At 35.7% G+C, this 18,685-nt stretch overlaps 2 protein-coding genes across 11 annotated transcripts in view; one reads left to right on the top strand and one right to left on the bottom strand.

Annotated features, from left to right (window-relative positions):
- The window catches only part of LOC116167863 (centrosomal protein of 135 kDa), a 66,806-nt gene that overhangs the window by 29,728 nt on the left and 18,393 nt on the right, over nucleotides 1-18,685 (top strand). For 4 of the 6 annotated variants that reach the window (XM_031483445.1, XM_031483448.1, XM_031483446.1 and 1 more), the window contains exons 13-17: nucleotides 14,694-14,819; nucleotides 14,876-15,029; nucleotides 15,078-15,275; nucleotides 15,343-15,372; nucleotides 15,431-15,607. In XM_031483445.1, the coding sequence (XP_031339305.1) occupies nucleotides 14,694-14,819; nucleotides 14,876-15,029; nucleotides 15,078-15,275; nucleotides 15,343-15,372; nucleotides 15,431-15,607 (685 nt within the window). Of the gene's footprint in view, nucleotides 1-14,693; nucleotides 14,820-14,875; nucleotides 15,030-15,077; nucleotides 15,276-15,342; nucleotides 15,373-15,430; nucleotides 15,608-18,685 lie in introns of those variants that run through there. The other 2 variants (XM_031483447.1, XM_031483450.1) reach the window with 2 other exon arrangements.
- Nucleotides 1-18,685, bottom strand: part of LOC116167873 — a 40,645-nt gene that overhangs the window by 3,832 nt on the left and 18,128 nt on the right. Inside the window, exons 1-4 of one of the 5 annotated variants that reach the window (XM_031483465.1) lie at nucleotides 10,605-10,883; nucleotides 4,609-4,779; nucleotides 3,693-3,892; nucleotides 2,900-3,237 (exon numbers count right to left, since the gene is read on the bottom strand). In XM_031483465.1, the coding sequence (XP_031339325.1) occupies nucleotides 2,900-3,237; nucleotides 3,693-3,892; nucleotides 4,609-4,779; nucleotides 10,605-10,628 (733 nt within the window). In that variant the 5' untranslated portion in view covers nucleotides 10,629-10,883. Of the gene's footprint in view, nucleotides 1-2,899; nucleotides 3,238-3,692; nucleotides 3,904-4,608; nucleotides 4,780-6,045; nucleotides 6,319-10,604; nucleotides 10,884-18,685 lie in introns of those variants that run through there. The other 4 variants (XM_031483468.1, XM_031483467.1, XM_031483469.1 and 1 more) reach the window with 4 other exon arrangements.

The raw sequence follows: 18,685 nt of genomic DNA, 5'->3' as shown, positions 1-18,685 counted from the left end.
CAATTCAATTCATTTTCTTAAATATTCTCTTGTAGAGCTTTGTATCACTTGTGCTTCAACCGTTTGTAGTGCATTAGGGGTACAAAATTTCCAAAATTCATAAAATTTCGTTCCAGTTTTAGAATGAATGTACGGAAAGCACGCGCCGCGATTCTGCCCATTTCACCATAAATAACAATTAAATTCCAAAATAGGTGAAACCACTGCCAGTCATTTTTCGATTTTTGAAAAACTTATGTTAACCTATAACATTGGGTGATGGATTAGTGTCACTAGATTTGTTTAAAATTCAATTGTTATAGAATCATGGCCGACTACTAAAAAGAAAATCCGAAAAAAATAGTGTCAATTCAATAAAATGGGAATAAGTCAGAAACTGTTAAAGATAGCTATAGGAACATGTATTGTCAAAATATGCCCATTTCGATTCTCTATCTCATGGAATAGTAAGAACATGGTCATTCCATTTAAAACAACTGAGTTTTTAGTCTTTGAAGTTTCATAAATTTGGATATCCATAGGGGCGGTCGTACGCAACTTAACTTTTTTTTAAGGGCACTAAAAGAAAGCCCTATTCATTCTCTATCCACTGATAAAAATAGGTTGCCATGACTACAACCGTTTTCAAGTAATCAATTATCAAGGTACCATCTGCATCCGCCATTTTTTTTCTTAAAGTCAAAATAACTTAAAAACCATAAATGGTAGATATCGACATATGGGTATCAAAAGAAGTGAAATTTCACGTAGAATCCAAAAATGCAATAAAAAATAGGGGTTGCCATTTAAAATAACGAAGTTACTATCTACTTCCGGTGTTTCCGGAAGTGCGGCCATTTTGAAAATATTTTACATAGATTCGGCCTTCAGAGTAACTCCTAAGTACCAATTTTCAAAAACCTACCTATTTTACTTTCCCAGAAACTTTTAACTAAAGCTCCCAAAAAAACACCCTGTAGACGATATCACTTGAGAAGGTGAAGTTAAAATGCAAAATTGTTTGATGTTTTTGTCATGTACAGGGTAGTTCACATTCATGGCTCACTATTGGAATTTCCGTAGCGGTGCGAGATACAGTGTAGGTTAAATGGAACAAAGTTACCCATTTTTTGTCACTAAAAAAACGCATTTGAAATTTTTGGAAAAAAATTGAAAATGCCTAAGATACCACCGAAAAACTGAAAATGTTAAACTTTGTTCCTATTTTCGCTAGCTTAAACAGTCGGAAATGGAGGGTTCCCATGGGCACTTTTGTTTCCTAGAATCTGGATCTGTTATCAGAATTTTCATTACACACTAGATCTAGAAGCTACAGGCTACTATTTTCTTATTTCCTATGGGCGCCGTATTGGATTTTTACAGAATGAGATAGGGGATAAAAAGAAAAATTTCAAAATCGAATTTACATTCATTTGTCAACAAAACATCCACGACTAACTAGATCTTGCCGAATCAACATGGCTATGATGCTCATACATTGAAATGAATTTTTTTTGCTGCTGTATATCATTCCGTAAAAATCCAATATGGCGTCTCTAAGAAATAAGAAAGTAGCAGTCTGCAGCTTCTACATCTAGCGTGTTATGGCAATTGTGATTAACTGCTGGAAAAAGTGGCCATAGAAGATTCTAACTTGAATCGCCCATTTCCGACCGTTTAAGCCAAGAAAAATGAAAAAAAATTTACATTTTCGGTTTTTCGGTGATCTCGGTTATTATCAAAGATTTTTGAAAAATTTCAAATGCGTATTTTTAAATCATTGAACCTACACTGTATTTCTCATTGTTGCGCAGATCCTAATAGTCAGCCACGAATTTGAAACATCCTGTACATACAGAAGGGGCTAATTTTTTTCTTTATATCGCCTACAAACACAAAATAAGTACAATTTTAAATACGAACTGTTGAAACTAATAAAAAGAAGACATCCTAATAAAGTAAGGGCCTAGTGGACCATTTTAAAAGTTTTACTTTCATTTAGCTAAACTACAGAAAATTGTTTCTTTTTTCTCGATGTCGGTCGCAGATACGCAAAAATTTCTAAATAAATCAGAAAATAAGTTTCTTATTTTACAATCTATCAGCGGCGCACCGAAGAAATGTTCAAGAAATATGACCCCTACAAAAACATCACCCTTTAACATCCCACTACCATTGACATTAGTTACTGATGATGTAAGGCTTTTAGCGAAACATATTCCAAATTTGAGCTACATTGCTCAAAAATTGTAGGAGATATAAAGAAAAAGCTTAAACCTAAATATAGCGAAATTATAATACCCTGTAGATAGTAACGAAGCGTTTGCTTATATGCTTATAAAATAAGCCAAAGAATTAGCTCCTTGCGGTATTACATCATATTTAGGAACACCCTGTATAACGCTTAACAAAAATTTGTAAGCCACATAATATTATACATTCAATCGTTTCCCGGTTATTGAGTTTTGAAAATAAACGCTATTGTTTTAAAATTCATTCAATGAAGAACAATAAATAATGACAAATCACGAATTTCTTTTGAAAATATTCTGCGGTTCTGAAAAGAATGATTGTTTTATTGTTCTTCATTCAATCCTTCAATAAATTTAAAAGTAGTAGTAAGCGTTTATTTTTAAAACTCGATAACCCAGAAACGATTGAATTTGAGCACATTATGCTTCTTACAAAATTTGCTTAAAATTAGGAAAAGAATTGAAATATCTAATAATATACAGGATGTTCTATTTTTAAAAAAATGCAACGTGCAGGTTATCTGACAAAAAACGCTAAATTGCCTTATTTAGTATTGGCAAAATAACGTTTTCTACAAATATCCTGCACATTAAGTTTGACGTTAGTTATACATTACAGGGCTGAATGACTCCATCATAGTTAAAAAAAGAAAATAAAACGAAATTACCTAATTCATAGCACATGTTGGTAGAATTATGGTAATGAGGTAATAAATTGTGGCATCCGCAGCGCTGATTGGGCAAAAACAAATGTCCATTTTCTCTGCATGGTCCTTTCGTATAATGCTCGTAGCAACCGTTTCCATGCGACCAGTAATTTTGCATTTCGTACTCGTGGTCACATTTACAGGCAGACACATTGTCAGAGCCTGTAGTAATGAGCTGCCCTTTCGAACATGGCCCCTGAGTTAGATGCAGGTAACACTTTTTGTCTTCTGGCCAATATAACTCGTTTGAATTTTCACATTTTTCTATAATCTTACATTTGCCCCATCGGCGACTGTTTCTAAAAGAAAATATTAGTATAATACATTTGTTTAAGTTGCGAGTGTCTATAATACTTGGTTTTTAGAGGTGAAGTGAATACTGTATTTTCCTAGGTATTTTCTTTTTTTTTAAATAGTCTTAAAAACCAACACAGTATAAAAATGAAAAATATAAACAGTATGGCAGTTAAAGATAAAGTGGCGCGTGAACATACACTAATGAAAAATATAAAAGAAATTGAAAAACTCAAAAGTAGAATAACACATTTATACAATAGAGCAAGGTGAAGCATAGAGTAAAGTCTATTAACAATTCCACAATTTCTATGCAATATTTGGTCGGAAACGTCAAGATACTCAAGATTACTTCAAATGCTGATTAAATTTGCATAAACCACACTAATCATTTACAAAACTTTAAGAATTCAACATGCTCATTGTGTTCTTGTGTTTAGAATTAGTTTATTCAACTCACTGTGCGATTGTATCATCAGGTGAGAAAAACTGGCCCCTCTCGCATGGTCCCGCCGTAAAAAGTTTGTAACAGCGACCGTCGTCCGGAAATTGCGCCGTCTGAGGCGGACATCTGCATTCCGCCGCTATTTGTTTGGCGGTAACGTTCGTCGATATCGGACTTGGCACAAGCTCCATTCCATCCGGACATGGATATCCGACCTGTAAAGAAACTGAACCAAATTTAGATGCTAACTTCAACAATAGCGTGCAAAGCGATAAACGACAACAATGGCGTGAAAGTTAACGATTAATGATAATATTCAGAAAGTTTAAATATTTTTACGAATATTTAGCGGTTTCGCTAATTAGAATGAAGAAAAAATTGATGAAAGCGATTATAAATTACAGTAGGAGCATCTTTGGGTTTAGATTTATTTGCGATATTATCTAACATTGCGTAATAATTTCAAATTATTTTAAATTACTCTACGTGGTAATTACGTGAAAGTGCTTTCTCCGTCACAAGACATTGTTGATTTTTGGAATAATCAAGGAGAGCTCAAACATATGTTGAGGTGATTATGTATGGATCGAATAACTACTAGCTCATAGTCTTTTTTTGAATATTTTATTGATATTACACAACGAAAACTAAGCAGAGTTTGTCTAAAGGTCATTATTACATGTCTGAACTTAGAACGAGAATAAATGGCGCTTCATTTTCTACTTTTTGTCATTCATTCTTCCTGAAAGTTGATGATCATTATAATGAATATTGTAAAGTTTCCTCCCCCTAGTAGGTACCCATCCAGGGTCATTGAAGGTGGCAGTTTTTTGTCAATTTTTTTCTAATTTTTATTGCCTAGGTGCAGTACAAAAATACTGACTTACCAAGTTGGCGTAATAAAAAATGTGGGTATAATATACATACTGACCTGATAAATTTTATAGCACTGTCCATCAGGTGGCCAGTACAGCATCTGCCATCCCCGTGGTTGGGTTGCACATGGGTTTAGTTTCGGATCGGCCCAAGCGGGTGGAGCGACTGCGCTATTGGAAATTGTGATCGAGATAAATGATAATATCCAACATAACTTCTTTGGTATCTGCAATAAATAAAATAGCATAGAAGTAGAAGTTACGTTGCAAATGAAATTCAGTGTACCAGATAGCCTTCAAATTTGGATGTCTTGAGGGTTTTCCCTCTGCTATTTCGGAAAGTAAAAAACGTGCATAACTTTTGCATGCAACTGCCCATTTGCCTCACATTTTCCATGCATATGACCCTAATGGTGCTAAGTGGAACTTTTGAAATTTTAATTTTAATTTTCGTACCTATTCTAATTCGGTTATAAATCCTCATATCTTGAGAGCAGAGTATCGAAGAAGGAGGGATACTCACAAGGGGCAATTGGAATGTCTGGACAAAACATATCCTTGCTTTAAATAGCGCATACTTTAAATACGAAAAAATTTGTGAACCGCCTTTGTTGTGATTTGACGCAAAATTGGTATTTTTTAAATGCAATACCCTGTATATCTTAACGTAAATTGTGTGCATTCTTTTTCCTGATTACAAGCTATATGTTTTATCACAGATAAAATACCCATTTTATCTGTGGTTGTATATAACTAATTATACAATGAGTTTTTTTAAATGCGAACATACGGTATGTTCAACTTTTAAAAAAACGTATCAATCTATGAGGGCACGCGCTGATACCACAATTTATTGTGAACCAACCTTTAATTATTATTATTGGTTGACAATTTTATGAATTGTCGAAATGGATGGTATTGGTTGTTCGAGATATTGTATGCAAATAAGTCCCAAACTCTCTTAAAACTGTTATAACTTTTGTACCAATCTACAATTTGGACCTTCACCTCCAAAGTAAGCATTTTGTTTAAATTAAATTCGACGGCGGTATTTTTTAAATGTGACAGCTGTTAATTTTATCTACTACTCATTTGAACTACTCAATAGATTGATGCGTTTTTTTTTAAATCGAACATAGCAAAATTACATTGCATACAAAATCGTATGTTCGCATTTAAAAAAAAACTAACTATATTGTATTATATTTTTCAACTTAGCCTTAGCTACCATGGATACAATAAACAAACCAAAATCTCCATGTATCCATGGCCTACTATATAAGTCAGGTTATAAGATTTTTATTTTGGGTTCATGGCTACAATTAAAAAAAATATAGGTTGTGATACATCAATGTAATCAGGAAAAAGAAAATTGACGTTAAGATACACAGGGTGTGGCATTTAAAAAATGCCCAATCTTAGAAAAGGAGGTCCAACATTTTTTTACTACGCCACTGGATTCTACGTAAAAGTATCTAAATTTGGCAATTTACCTTTTTTCTATTTTACATGGGCAGTCGTAGTTAGACATGATAACATCCCAAAAAGCCCCACTTTACGTTTCTGTATCTCAGAAATAAACGTAGCTAGATTGATTCTGTTTGTGGTATTAAAAGTTCCGCAGAAAAGTGGCACAGGCGGGTTACAAAAACCACAAGTCTCCATCTTTACAAACAGCTGAGATACACTGCGGTCTCAACCAAAATAGAACACACGCTATTTTTAGCAGCAACTTCTTGCGACATTAGCTAGCCTAGCAAGCACAATATTCGCTTGCAAAATGGTTGACACTAATATTCTTATTAGAGAGTGTTTTATAATTGAATTCTTGGCTAGAGAAGGTAAAACGCCCATTCGCTTTCAGAGAGACTCTTGGTTAAGTTTTTCATCGGAATTTTATTCCGTTTCAAAATATGTTAGGATATACAGGATGTTCCATTTAAAAAGGGTCACAGTTACTTTATTGAATAACTTGATAACCCCATGTGCAATTGTTTTTCTGTTTCAACCATTGCAATTGTGAGAAAAAAATGCTTCGCATTTGTTAATTTAACTAGCTCACAAAGTGAGTAATATTGCCGACTTTGAACACATTGTATACGGTTCTGAGTAATTCGCTATGGACTTTGGAATATTGGCGACCAGTAAAATCGTCTTTGATTTATTCGCTCCTTAATATTCGGGCTTAAGAGTATTGGATCCTGAGCACCTACTGATCTCCAAGCAATTCTTTTGTAGGTAAGGTCCACCTTAATTAACCGCAATGAAAAAAGAACCTTTATTTTTCACCTTTTACATTACAACATTGGGCGTCTATCACAGCGGTAAATTCGCTCACGAGAGCTCGTCTTCGAAATATTTAACCTTCATAAATAAAAAATTTGGTGTTGCGCATGCGAAAACCCAAATTAGAAACTGGTGTTAGATTTGCTTTTATTCCAAATGCCTAATTATCAAATTTCATTTTAATGCTCTGTAAGAAAGTTGACGTTGCTCATGCGCAAAGCAACATTTTGGATACGTCGTTAATTTTATTCGCATTTACAGCACATTTTTGTGTGGCAGATTAGTATTCTATGAGCCAGTTTGGACTCCACTATCAATAGATCTTGTCGAAGGCTACCACATCAGTAAGATTTTGTCGGAGGCATCCACATTACGATGCCCACTTATGCCGTTCCTTTCAACCGCAATAGTACTCCTTTTTTGGGACACTTCTTATAGCTCGAGCTTCCATTGGCGACACGAGAAAAAGCTCAAAGAAACTTTTGGGCGCCCAAAACCAACTACCCCTCGAAGACGAGCGTCTTTGAAAATGTGGTTCATTTCGCCCCTAGGTAAATTTCAATTCCGTCACGCAGGAGTTGTGCGCGTTTACAAGATCTTTCCGACGACACCAGTCACCAATATATGAAAACAATCGGATCAAAACTGTAGAAGACACTGAAACATCACCACGTTAGTATAACATGCTCGTGGATGGCGCCTAGATGTTGCCGACCCCACATCATGTAGCCCCGTCCCTAAAGTTGTTAATCACATGGCCCTGGTAGGTACATGTACACTCTTCGTCTTTCTACAAGCGTTCTTCTACGGGCCCGCATTTGGTGCCAGTCAACCAGCCAGCCAAAGTGAGATTAAAAGCTACCGTTTTACAAATAAATGTACAAAAATGCGCTAAAAAACCCATTTTAAGATTTCTATTTTATTTATCCACCGCCTGTGTGCGGGGTAATGTGTCCTAATAAGCTTTGTAAGCTTTTCTTTCTTGCAAGGATTTTGTTTTAATTTTTGTGTTTTTCAGAATGAATGTTTGTCATTGTCAATCAATTAATTGTATGTTTATTTGGATCCATTGTGCGACCCGAATAATTTTCAAGTCAGATTAGGAGAATTCTCTTAGCGATCCCCAGCATACTACCAATTCCTTTAGGGGATAACACATTTTTTTGGAACAATATCTTGACATCATTAAAACATTCTTTGAATCTCCGTACAGATTTCTTTGGAGACATTTATGTAATATTTTTACCTTCATAAGAGTCAACAGGTAAAGTATTTCGGCTACATTTTGTGTGAAAAAATTCACCTAATACAATGTAACTAAGCTAACATTTTTCAGCTACTTTTAACCAAGAGTTGCAACTGGAATCGAAAAGAATCGGTACGACGGTACCGAAACCGTTATTCAAGAGGTTATGTTAACCGGAACCGATACCGTTATTGGTAGTGCCAAAGAACTGGTATTTTTCGGATCTCTCTCTTGTAGGTAGAGTAGACACGTTGCGCTTTGTGAGAGGGGAAATTCGTTATTTTTTACTCGTAGGTTTTATAAATATCCCTTATCGCCGGTGACTAATCCTTTATCGACTGGATAGCGCCTGGATATCACTTTGGAAAATTCGTTACAATAAAATAAAATAAAAACATGTTTATTGTATTGGCAAATCAAATTTCAAAGGCTAAAAATTGAAATTGTCACTTTTATTCCGAGCTTTCACACTAATTTCTACCGCCAAAACATCCAGAATGTCATGCTGTACAATAACGGGCGATCAAAAATGGGTTGCGGTACGCGTCAACTCGCCAAGGGCGAGTCGCCACCGGACCACTCGCCACCGACTGACTCGCCAACGGGACAACGCGACAACTCGCCAACGGGACAACTCGCCAACGCGACAACTCGCCAACGGGACAACTCGCCAATGCGACAACTCGCCAACGGACGACTCGCCACTGCGACAACTCGCCAACGAAATATTTTTCCCTGTTTAATGTGTCGTTCAAATAACGATGTGATTGTCAAATTTTCTGTTCAAATAATAATTTTCAGAAGATGTCTTTATATCAAAATGCAGTAATAGAAGCAGGGTATAGGCGGTTGGGTCTTCATTCAAATATTGACTACAATTTTTCGATAAACTTTTTTTACAAAATTAGGGAAATTGACTATTGCATTTGTGGGATGCATTTGTATGGCACATTAAACAGGGAATAGTTATTTACATATGAGTATGGAAAATCAAGATTTACGTTAACGAGTGAGATGTTTACTGCCGAAGCGTAGCTGAGGCAGGAATTTCGAAACGAGTAACGTAAACTGATTTGACATACAAATAATGTAAAACATTTTATTTCATACTGCTCTATTTCTATTAAAATACCATTTTGATTAGAATGTTGTAGGTACACATTAAAATAAAAGCAAAAGTCAATCACTTGATTTGTTTGATCCGACAGTAGTTTGACAAATATCAATATCAATCAATCAATCAAATATCACGTTTAGATGGATGTCAGTTGCGGTTGCTAGGCAAAATTTCCAGTCTGGTAAAAATTTTCAGTCTGGTAAAATACGATTTACCAGACTCAAATCAGTCTGGGAAAGCGGCGATTACTAGATAGTATGAAATAAAAATATTTCGTTGCCGAGTTGTCGCAGTGGCGAGTTGTCGCATTGGCGAGTTGTCGCGGTGGCGAGTTGTCCCGTTGGCGAGTTGTCCCATTGGCTAGTCGGTCGGTGGCGAGTGGTCCGGTGGCGAGTCGCCCTTGGCGAGTTGACCGTGTCTCATGGGTTGCTGTCGAGTCGCGTTTGGAAGCTCAAGTTAAATACGATTTACCATGTAAACAAAAGTTCCAAAGGTGACGCGACAGCAACTCATTTTTGATCGCACAGTATTAGCAGTATCTAAAGTCCCATTTTGAAACGGTTAAGAGTGATTATCATGCAAAAAACATTTGCACCTAAGAATACGCTAGTTGGCTCCTAAGTACACAGTTTTGCACGAATCCCCAAAACTAACTCAAGTGAATAATGATGGTCTCAATATTTTACCACAATCGCCGCCTACGAGGTTAGCATTTGGTCAAAAATTGTTATTTATGCACCAATTTCGTTCAGACAACTTTCTTAACATCCGTTTTCAAAATGTACACAGGTTGTTCGGCTTGAATTGCAATTGAGCCCGGTACAATAAAACTCACTGAGTACCTATCATCAAGTGTTTAATAACAGAAATAAAAATTACAGCCGGCCTAATATAAACCTTACAAGGTATCAAAAGGCAATGTAAGGCGCCACATACACATTCAATTACATTCTATTGCTTAGTTTATTGGATGCTGGCCGCAAAGTAATTAAAACCATTTAAAAAACTAGTAGCTAATTATTGTGCATAGGTGTGAGTCTTGGCGTGAGTGTATAAAACTTGCAATATTCGAATATTTTGTACAAAGACCCAAATTTCCCCAGGGTTTTCTGTTGAGAATAAAAACGTTTCTGCTCTTCAATGTCTCACACGGGGAGATAAAGGGAGGAGAGTATTAGAAACATTGTTTAATTATACGGAAATTGCGTAGAAAGTGTCATGTATGGGCACTGGTTACAATAATGTGCTAATTACCTTACCGTTACTATAACTATTATTAGTTTAAATTTTTTTATAGCGAGACTAATGAATTGCACCTGTTAATTGTAAAAGTAGCAAGGATGCTGATATAAACCTTCAATCAAGCATATGCCGATTGGATTAATAAATGGGTTTGGACATACCAGCAAATTTGAATTTAATACCATTCCGATGATATTAATCACCACCGAATCACATAATCCAAAATGTGGCACTACCGTGGAACAATTAGCATTACTGCAATGATCGTGAAGCAGTGTGACAATATAAATGTTGAAATGATTTGCAACACATACCTATAGAGGTTGGTGGTGAGGGATGTAAACTTAAAATAGGTAGGTATCTTATAATTATTGATTTGGTGGGATATTGTTCAATGTCAACTTCTGCAAATTTAAATTAGGACTTTCACTTGCATTAGTTGGTTAAGAGGTCACGCCTTGAAAAGAAAGGGAAATTAATAACATTGTTACATGAATATGTAACTTAAAGGTGATTGTTTGCCATAATTTTTTAGTAGCAGTTCCGTTGATCTCGTTTTAAACTGTTTACATCTTGCGTAATTCCATTATATACCTACGCAATTTAAGGCTTGCGTAAAACCAACGTTTTTCTTTTGACATTGCGGAACTTTACGTGAAGTGCCCTCACTGATTGTTTATTCATTAATCATTCCAAAAAAAAAACGCGGAACCTCTTATGTAACGTTTTCCGTTTTTCTTTACATCGCTAATGTTTCCTTCTGAATAGAGAAAGTGAAGTTTAATCACGATGTGCAGAAGGTCATTAGCTGACTTCAATACCGATTCACTTGTTATTTATCGGCACGAAAAAATTAATAAAAATTCGCCGCAAGTTCGCAGTCATGTTTTACTATCGATTGACCTTTTTACGTGGCATTTAAGACCTTATTGGAATTAATAACGAATTTTAAGTTGGATTGTCACGTCATACTCGAATAATGAGACAAAAACAATTCCAGGAACAAAAGTTTCTAAACCGCACATTTTCTCAGTACTTTGGCGACCAACATAGGACCGAGGTGGTTTCGTTGTTGTTGCTTGCTTAGTCCCGGGATTCCAAGGGCCCCAAAATTACCTGTTTTCATTCCCCTAATTTAAATATTGTGAAACGCATAAATTTGAAACATAAAAATATAATCGCGATTTAGGTTTAGGTAGATATCTATTGATCGGTTGTAGGAAGATTCTGTAACGGGTACAAAACCGGAACTGAATGCCCACTAGTACTAAAAATTATGATTTTTCATTAGAAAGGATAAAAAAAGTTACTTTTGTGCCGACGGTTCAGCTCAGTATAAAGAAATTTTTTAATCAAAATTGTCCAGGAAAATGGACCTGTTTCTTTATGATTAAATAGTATATTAAGATACAAGTGTATAATCAAGTCTTTAAAGCACGCGCAACGAGTTTAAGGGCACGACGCAAAGCGGAGTGCCTTTAACGTTGCAAGTGCTTTAAAGACCAATTATACACGTGTATCTTATAGTATTTTTTATTATACCTGCAGTATAATTTAAAAATAGGAAATTCAATGAAATCATATTGACGTTAGACTCGAATACATGTCTAATTAAGTGGGCTGGGTGTTCGTAATTTCACGATTGCCATGGAAATGTCACTTGACGTTTGCTTATAAAAATCGTCGTCTTCGTGAATAAAACGATTTCCGTTGAAAAAGATAATACACCGTCCATTAAATCAATTGTTGTAAAATCTAATCAAACGTTGGTAGGTGTAAAATCCAACTCCAGTAAAGCCTATTATAAAGAAATGCATCCATAATGCTGGCATATATGAAGGAAATGTCAAAGGTATTTAAATCTTCTATATTTTGGTGCATTCATTCAAAACTTCGAACAATGCTGCGATTAAAAAGTAGAACAGATTTGGAAGCATACCCTAAATTATGCGCGTTTGTGAAAGCTTCAACCAAAGGATAGGTACAAAAGCCAAAGAAATGTTCTGCATTTACAGAAAGCGACCTAAGAGGATTTTTTATTTCATCCAGATGACAGTTTCAAAAGTCATACTTGAAGTATCGTTACTTAGCAACTTTAAAGCACGTGTGTTTTAAAGGCCCTTTTTCGCACGCATTTGAGTGTTTAAAACGGAGATTGTGATTCAGGTATAATAAAAAAGAATTTAAGTAATGATGTACAAAATTTCTTTAAAGTGGCCAGTTTTTTAACTAGACTTACCGCTTCCTTAAGTTTTAATGAATGGCTACTATCCCCTTTACAAGAAAAATGAACGCAGCTGGAGGATTCTCGTTATGTAGTAATAAATGCAGCAATGAAAAAAAATCTTTCTCTCATAGGTCTACACAAGCAAAAAGTACTCGTAAATTAATCTTTAAAGGCTCTCTCTGACTCTGATACAAAATTTAAATTTGCAACACTTTAAAGTAAACGGTATTGTTTTGAACACTAATAAATGGTTACCTTAATTATACAGCAATAATAAAGGCAATATCCCTTGGTCATTCAAACTCGAAGTACTGATTGATCAAAATGCGATATAAATTCCTAGGTGTCTCGTATAATAAATGCATTGACTTTACACACTATAGACAAACGGTGTAGGCTTAAAAAATGGCAACACAAATGGAGCTGGAAATGTTAGTATGGAGCTGGGCCACCAAATCGTCGCAGCGCCACTCTCGTTGTTATTACGTCATTAATAATTATTGTACATGCATGCACAGTGACAGTGACAGGTATTGACATTGACAAGCGCGGATTAGTAAGAACGCAAATTTTGCATAAAGCTAAACCTCCATGGCATCAAGACGAAAAGGAGTTTGTCATAAAGTTATACTACAAGTCTCCGGCAACTCACAAATTTCTAGAGGCAAAATCTCGTGTTGCCCGCAATATCTACCTTAAAAGAATGGATTTCGGCATCTAAATCCACTACAGGATATAATTCAGCACAGTTCGAACAAATTAAACTAAAAAGTTAGTTTACTATCGTCGAGAAATAGTGGGTGTTATTTGCTTCGACGAAATGTTCAGAATCGCCATCACGTTCATCTTCTGCATTTTTTCAGTCGTCATTAGAAAACTCCATCTTGGACATTGAAGTTGATAACACTAGGTACATTACTGGAAGAGTGAGTTGATCTACTTTGCGATCGAAAAGTTTAATTGCACACCATGTGAACAGCTTCTCAGAAAACCACATCCAACCTTAATGACGCCAAGGAACTATTAATTTTACACAAATCCTTTGAAATTAGGAAAAAAACGCTGTGCATCGGCCATATCTGTTAAATTGTTGCTAAGAACTTTAAATTTTGTAAATGGTCTTTGTAATACTATTAAGAGTAGTTCAAACAAAAATGTACAGAATCAAAAATTAAACGAATGAAACGTCATAAATTTGCTTGCGTTCATATGTCGTCCCATTCAACGTCATCATTAGTACGTGCATTGCAGTGTGTTTAATAAGTTGCCTATTTAACGCAAATATTCGCTACAGTAAGCGGCTGCCATTTTTCCCTATTTCTCCGTTTGTCTATCTATAGTGTATAAAGTCAATGATAAATGACATCTTTGATTGGCAGTTCAAACTACGGTCACCCAAAATCCGACGGGAATTGTAGATGTGGCTTTGCACACAAGCGACTGTTTCAGACGTGCTAAGAATTACAACATGAAAAGTCCATTCACCTTGAATATTGAGACGCCAACATTTAATTTTACGCTGTTGTCCGCATTCGTTGACCTCTTATTTCACAATTCAATTTTATTTAAGGGCATCCAAATTTAATTTTGTGCGTTTAAAACTTCCGCTATTGTTCGTATTTACCGTAATAGTTGAATAGTGGAATCTTCCTTCGCTGAGGAGTATCCCATTCTGGACAGGATTGTAGTCGTGTCTCGAAAATTATGTCGTCGAAGGAAGACTTGATGGTTCTTTCTCTATTACCCCTAGCACTCGTTATGGTAATCATAGCGAAATTTTTGTAATGCTGGAGGGTATTCCATACCCCCAGACCTCTCGGTACTACGCTCTCCCACAAAAGCGCTCAGCCTTAACTCTCGTGATAGTTTTTGAAAAAGAACATTCGGGTCTTCTTTTTTGAGGAGTATTCTATACTACACAGGATCAAGGTTCTATAAGTTCAATGGTGCGAACAAGTGCTAATAATTCTTTACGTATTACCCCCCTGGCACCTAAATTGCAAAGATTTTCTTTGTTTTTCAGTAAAACTATTGACGATTCATCTGCGAGGGAGCAGTTATTAAAAACAAGTTCATTGGAAATGGCATCCTTAAAACAAGACCTGGAGATGATTACAAGAACGAAAGAGAATTTAATGGCTGAAAATAGGTAATGAAATTTTTCCATTCGGTGTGCACCTGAAATATACTAGCTTGACGTTTCAGGCAACTACAAGATGATTTAGCCTCAGTTACAGTCCAGTATAGAACTGCACAAACCCAAATAGACGACTGCAAAAGGCACATTGACGATTTAAAGAAACAATTGCAGACTTACGTAGCCGAAGTGAGACGCTTTGAAGATCTCATGGACCACAAAGTAGGTTCGTGTTTTCCTAAGGGCCCCTCTAATAGTACATTTATGCAGGAATCCGAACGCAATGACTTACTGGAGCAATTTAGATCACTCTCACAAGAAGCAAATCTCCTAGAAACCAATAACCACTCCTTAGAACACGAGGCAACCCAATCAAAAGTCCAGCTGTCCGTTACTTTGGATCATGTCTCTGATTTGGAAGAGAAACTAACCCATCAAGATAATCAAATCACTGACTACGAGAGAAAGGTAATACTTTCAATTGAGTTATTACTTGTTTAAAAGTGGTAATCTGTATTTCAAATTGTTCTGTTAGCGATATTCTGGAAATAGACTTGACAAGATGGTATGTTTCAAATTCTCAAAACGATCCCGCCGAACTTCAATTGAAGTTTATAATTTAGATTTCAGATTTACGGTCGCAACTTTTACGAATGGAGGAGCAGGTGAACCATTATCGGGATCAACAATATCAAACTGCCGGCGAAGTCGTCACACTGCGGGAGCTCTGTACGAGACTGGACCAGCAGAAAGATAAATTGATACGGGAACTGCAAGAAAAAGATGAGCAGAAAGTTAAGGTAAGAATCTTAATGGATCAATTTGATTGCGATACATGTAAAAGCAAAAACTCCAAATGAGGTAACGCTATATTTACTTAAACAATTGCTAAGAAATGAAATTACCTTGACGTAAATCCCCTTCTGATGACTCTGCGTTTTATTAAAAACAATTACATACATATACAGGGTGTTTTTTGGGAGCTTTAGTTAAACGTTTCTGGGAAAGTAAAATAGGTAGGCTTTTGAAAATTTGTCCTTAGGAGTTACTCTGAAGGCCGATTCGATTTTAAATGGCAGTCCCTATTTTTATTGCATTTTTGGATTCTACGTGAAATTTCAGTTCTTTTGATACCCACATGTCGATATCTACCATTTGTGGTTTTGAAGTTATTTTGACTTTAAGAAAAAAAATTGCGAATGCAGATGGTATACCTTGATAATTGATTACTTGAAAACGGTTGTAGTCATGGCAACCCATTTTTATCACTGCATAGAGAATAAATAGGGCTTTCTTTTAGTATACTTAAAAAAAGTTACGTTGCGTACGACCGCCCCTATGGATATCCAAAATTATGAAACTTCAAAGACTAAAAACTCAGTTTTTTTAAATGGAATGGCCATGTTCTTACTATTCCTTGAGATAGAGAATCGAAATGGGCATATTTTGACAATACATGTTCCTATAGCTATCTTTAACAGTTTCTGACTTATTCCCATTTTATTGAATTGACACTATTTTTTTCGGATTTTCTTTTTAGTAGTCGGCCATGATTTTATTACAATCGAATTTTAAACAAATCTAGTGACACTAATCCGTCACCTACTGTTATAGGTTAACATAAGTTTTTCAAAAATCGAAAAATGGCTCGCAGTGGTTTCACCTATTTTGGTATTTAATTGTTATTTATGTATGGTGAAATGGACAGAATCGCGGCACGTGTTTGCCGTACAGTTATTCGGACACTGAAACGAAATTGTATGAATTTTGGAAATTTTGTACCCCCAAATGCACTACAAATCATTCAAGCACAAGTGATACGAAGGCTCTAATTTTGAGCATGTGTTGAAGAAGAGCGGGTTTTAAAATAATTTGATCTTATTTCCATATAAGTTTTTGTTTTCCAATTATAGCTGATCACATTGTTCTCTTTTTTATTAATGAATTATTTAGACTAGAATCAATGATATTAAAGAATCCTTTCCTTGATTTGTTTAAAATTAGATTGTTATTAAATCATGGCCAACTACTAAAAAGAAAATGCGACAAAAATAGTATCAATGCAATGAAATGGGAATAAATCAGAAACTTAAAGATAGCTATAGGAACATGTAATATCAAAATATGCGAATTTCGATTCTCTATCTCATGCAATAGTAAGAACATGGTCATTCCATTAAAAAAAACTGAGTTTTTAGACTTTGAAGTTTCTTAAATTTGGATCTCCATAGGTGCGGTTGTACGCAACGCCTTTTTTTTTAAGTACACTAAAAGAAAGCCCTATTCCACGAACTTATAAATTAAGATGGACTGCTGATCAAACAGTTGCATAGAGGTAGAAATGGCCCTAGCATGATGTGCACATTTTAGTTATTTTCTAGGGGAATTTTCCTAGTGCTCAAGTTTTGAGACTATTGCAGCCTTGGAAAATGACATGTCTCACAGTAATTTATTTAGAAAACGTGAGGCTTTGAATATAAAACCGACAGGAAGCAGCATAGTAATGTAAAAAAGGGGATCAGAATGGAAGGTCGTGAATTTCCGCTTTCCAGTGGCGTGCCTATTTAGTTTATAGTCAAATGGTGCACAAAAAGTATAAGTGGAAAGTTCTAGTGTAGTTAGTGGGTTACTGTATGTTTGTTGGTGTGCTGAACACGAATCTGAAGTTGTCCAACAGAAATTTTCCCCGTGTATATGAGAAATCGTCAAAAATCTTAAGTAGGTTTGCTATCATCTTTATTGATTAAAGTAGTTAGAGCGCGTTCGGCTGAAGTCAAGCGATGTACTCTGCCTACCTATTATTTACGGTAAACGTCCCCAAAAAAATTTTGTTATGAAGGAAACATAATTACAAATACGGTATGAGTGGTATTTTGTACCTCAGCACAATGCAAACGTCATACATGATTTTAAAAAAGGTATATACAGTAGTCAATTTGACTAGTCTCCCTACTTTTCGACCCTGTTTCAAACCTTTGCACACTAAACTGTTGACGACACACCGCGACTAAATATTCACAGTGTAAGCGGTAAATCCTAAACGAATATATTTATTTTTTATCAAAACGTATGCGAGACGTATGTAAAAGCCGGGAAACTAAATAATTTGGTGTTTTACGTGAAGTCGGTGTAGTGGATTTGGTTTTTCGATGTTGGCGCCAGAGATCTCCAGCCGCTATCTTGATCTCGATCTGATCAGTGTGTCAACAAGACGTGTGCAGGCCTTTATAAATATCGCTGGTTTTGGTGTTCTTTCTGAAAGACACCATGCCTTTTGTAAAGAAAAGTGCTCAGCAGAAGAAGGAAAAGATTGTCCTAGCTCAGTTATATACCTACTAGACTAGTGGAAAAGTCATCAGATTTAAACGCGTGCTGCATAGCGCGCCGTCGCGCCAGAGCAGACGCCGCTCCGGCGGTAAATATCTTCCTTATTTCATCATGAACCTGTACTTTTCCGTGCATATTTAGATTCATTACAAAATTTCGCTTCTAATGAGACCCATCTCGTTTAAGTCTTGATACAAAAACCATCGCTAGCTCAGAAAAACTAGTCTGTCCATAAGAGCCCATGTTAAAATACCCTGTTTTTACTCTCAAATATCTCAGAAACGGCACATAGGAACACTTTTTTCTTTTGGCCATTAGAAGTGCGTCTCTCAGAGAATAAGTGACCAAATTTTCACCAACTTCTTGTTACTGTTACCTAGGCGCTCTAACTACTTTAAAAAAAAACAAGAGCACAAATGATACAAGACCCTCATACAATTTAAATTTAACATAATGTCAGTCTTCTTAAATATTCAAGGAAACAAGGAGGAACAAAATAAGAAAACATTCACTGAGCTTGACATTACATCTGTTTGATTTCTTTTTGTACA

The sequence above is a fragment of the Photinus pyralis genome, unplaced genomic scaffold, assembly GCF_008802855.1.
Source record: "Photinus pyralis isolate 1611_PpyrPB1 unplaced genomic scaffold, Ppyr1.3 Ppyr1.4_LG4, whole genome shotgun sequence".
In the NCBI taxonomy this organism is placed as follows: Eukaryota; Metazoa; Arthropoda; class Insecta; order Coleoptera; family Lampyridae; genus Photinus; species Photinus pyralis.
The sequence above is the reverse complement of the archived record's forward strand: the minus strand, read 5'-3'. Positions and strand labels throughout refer to the sequence as shown.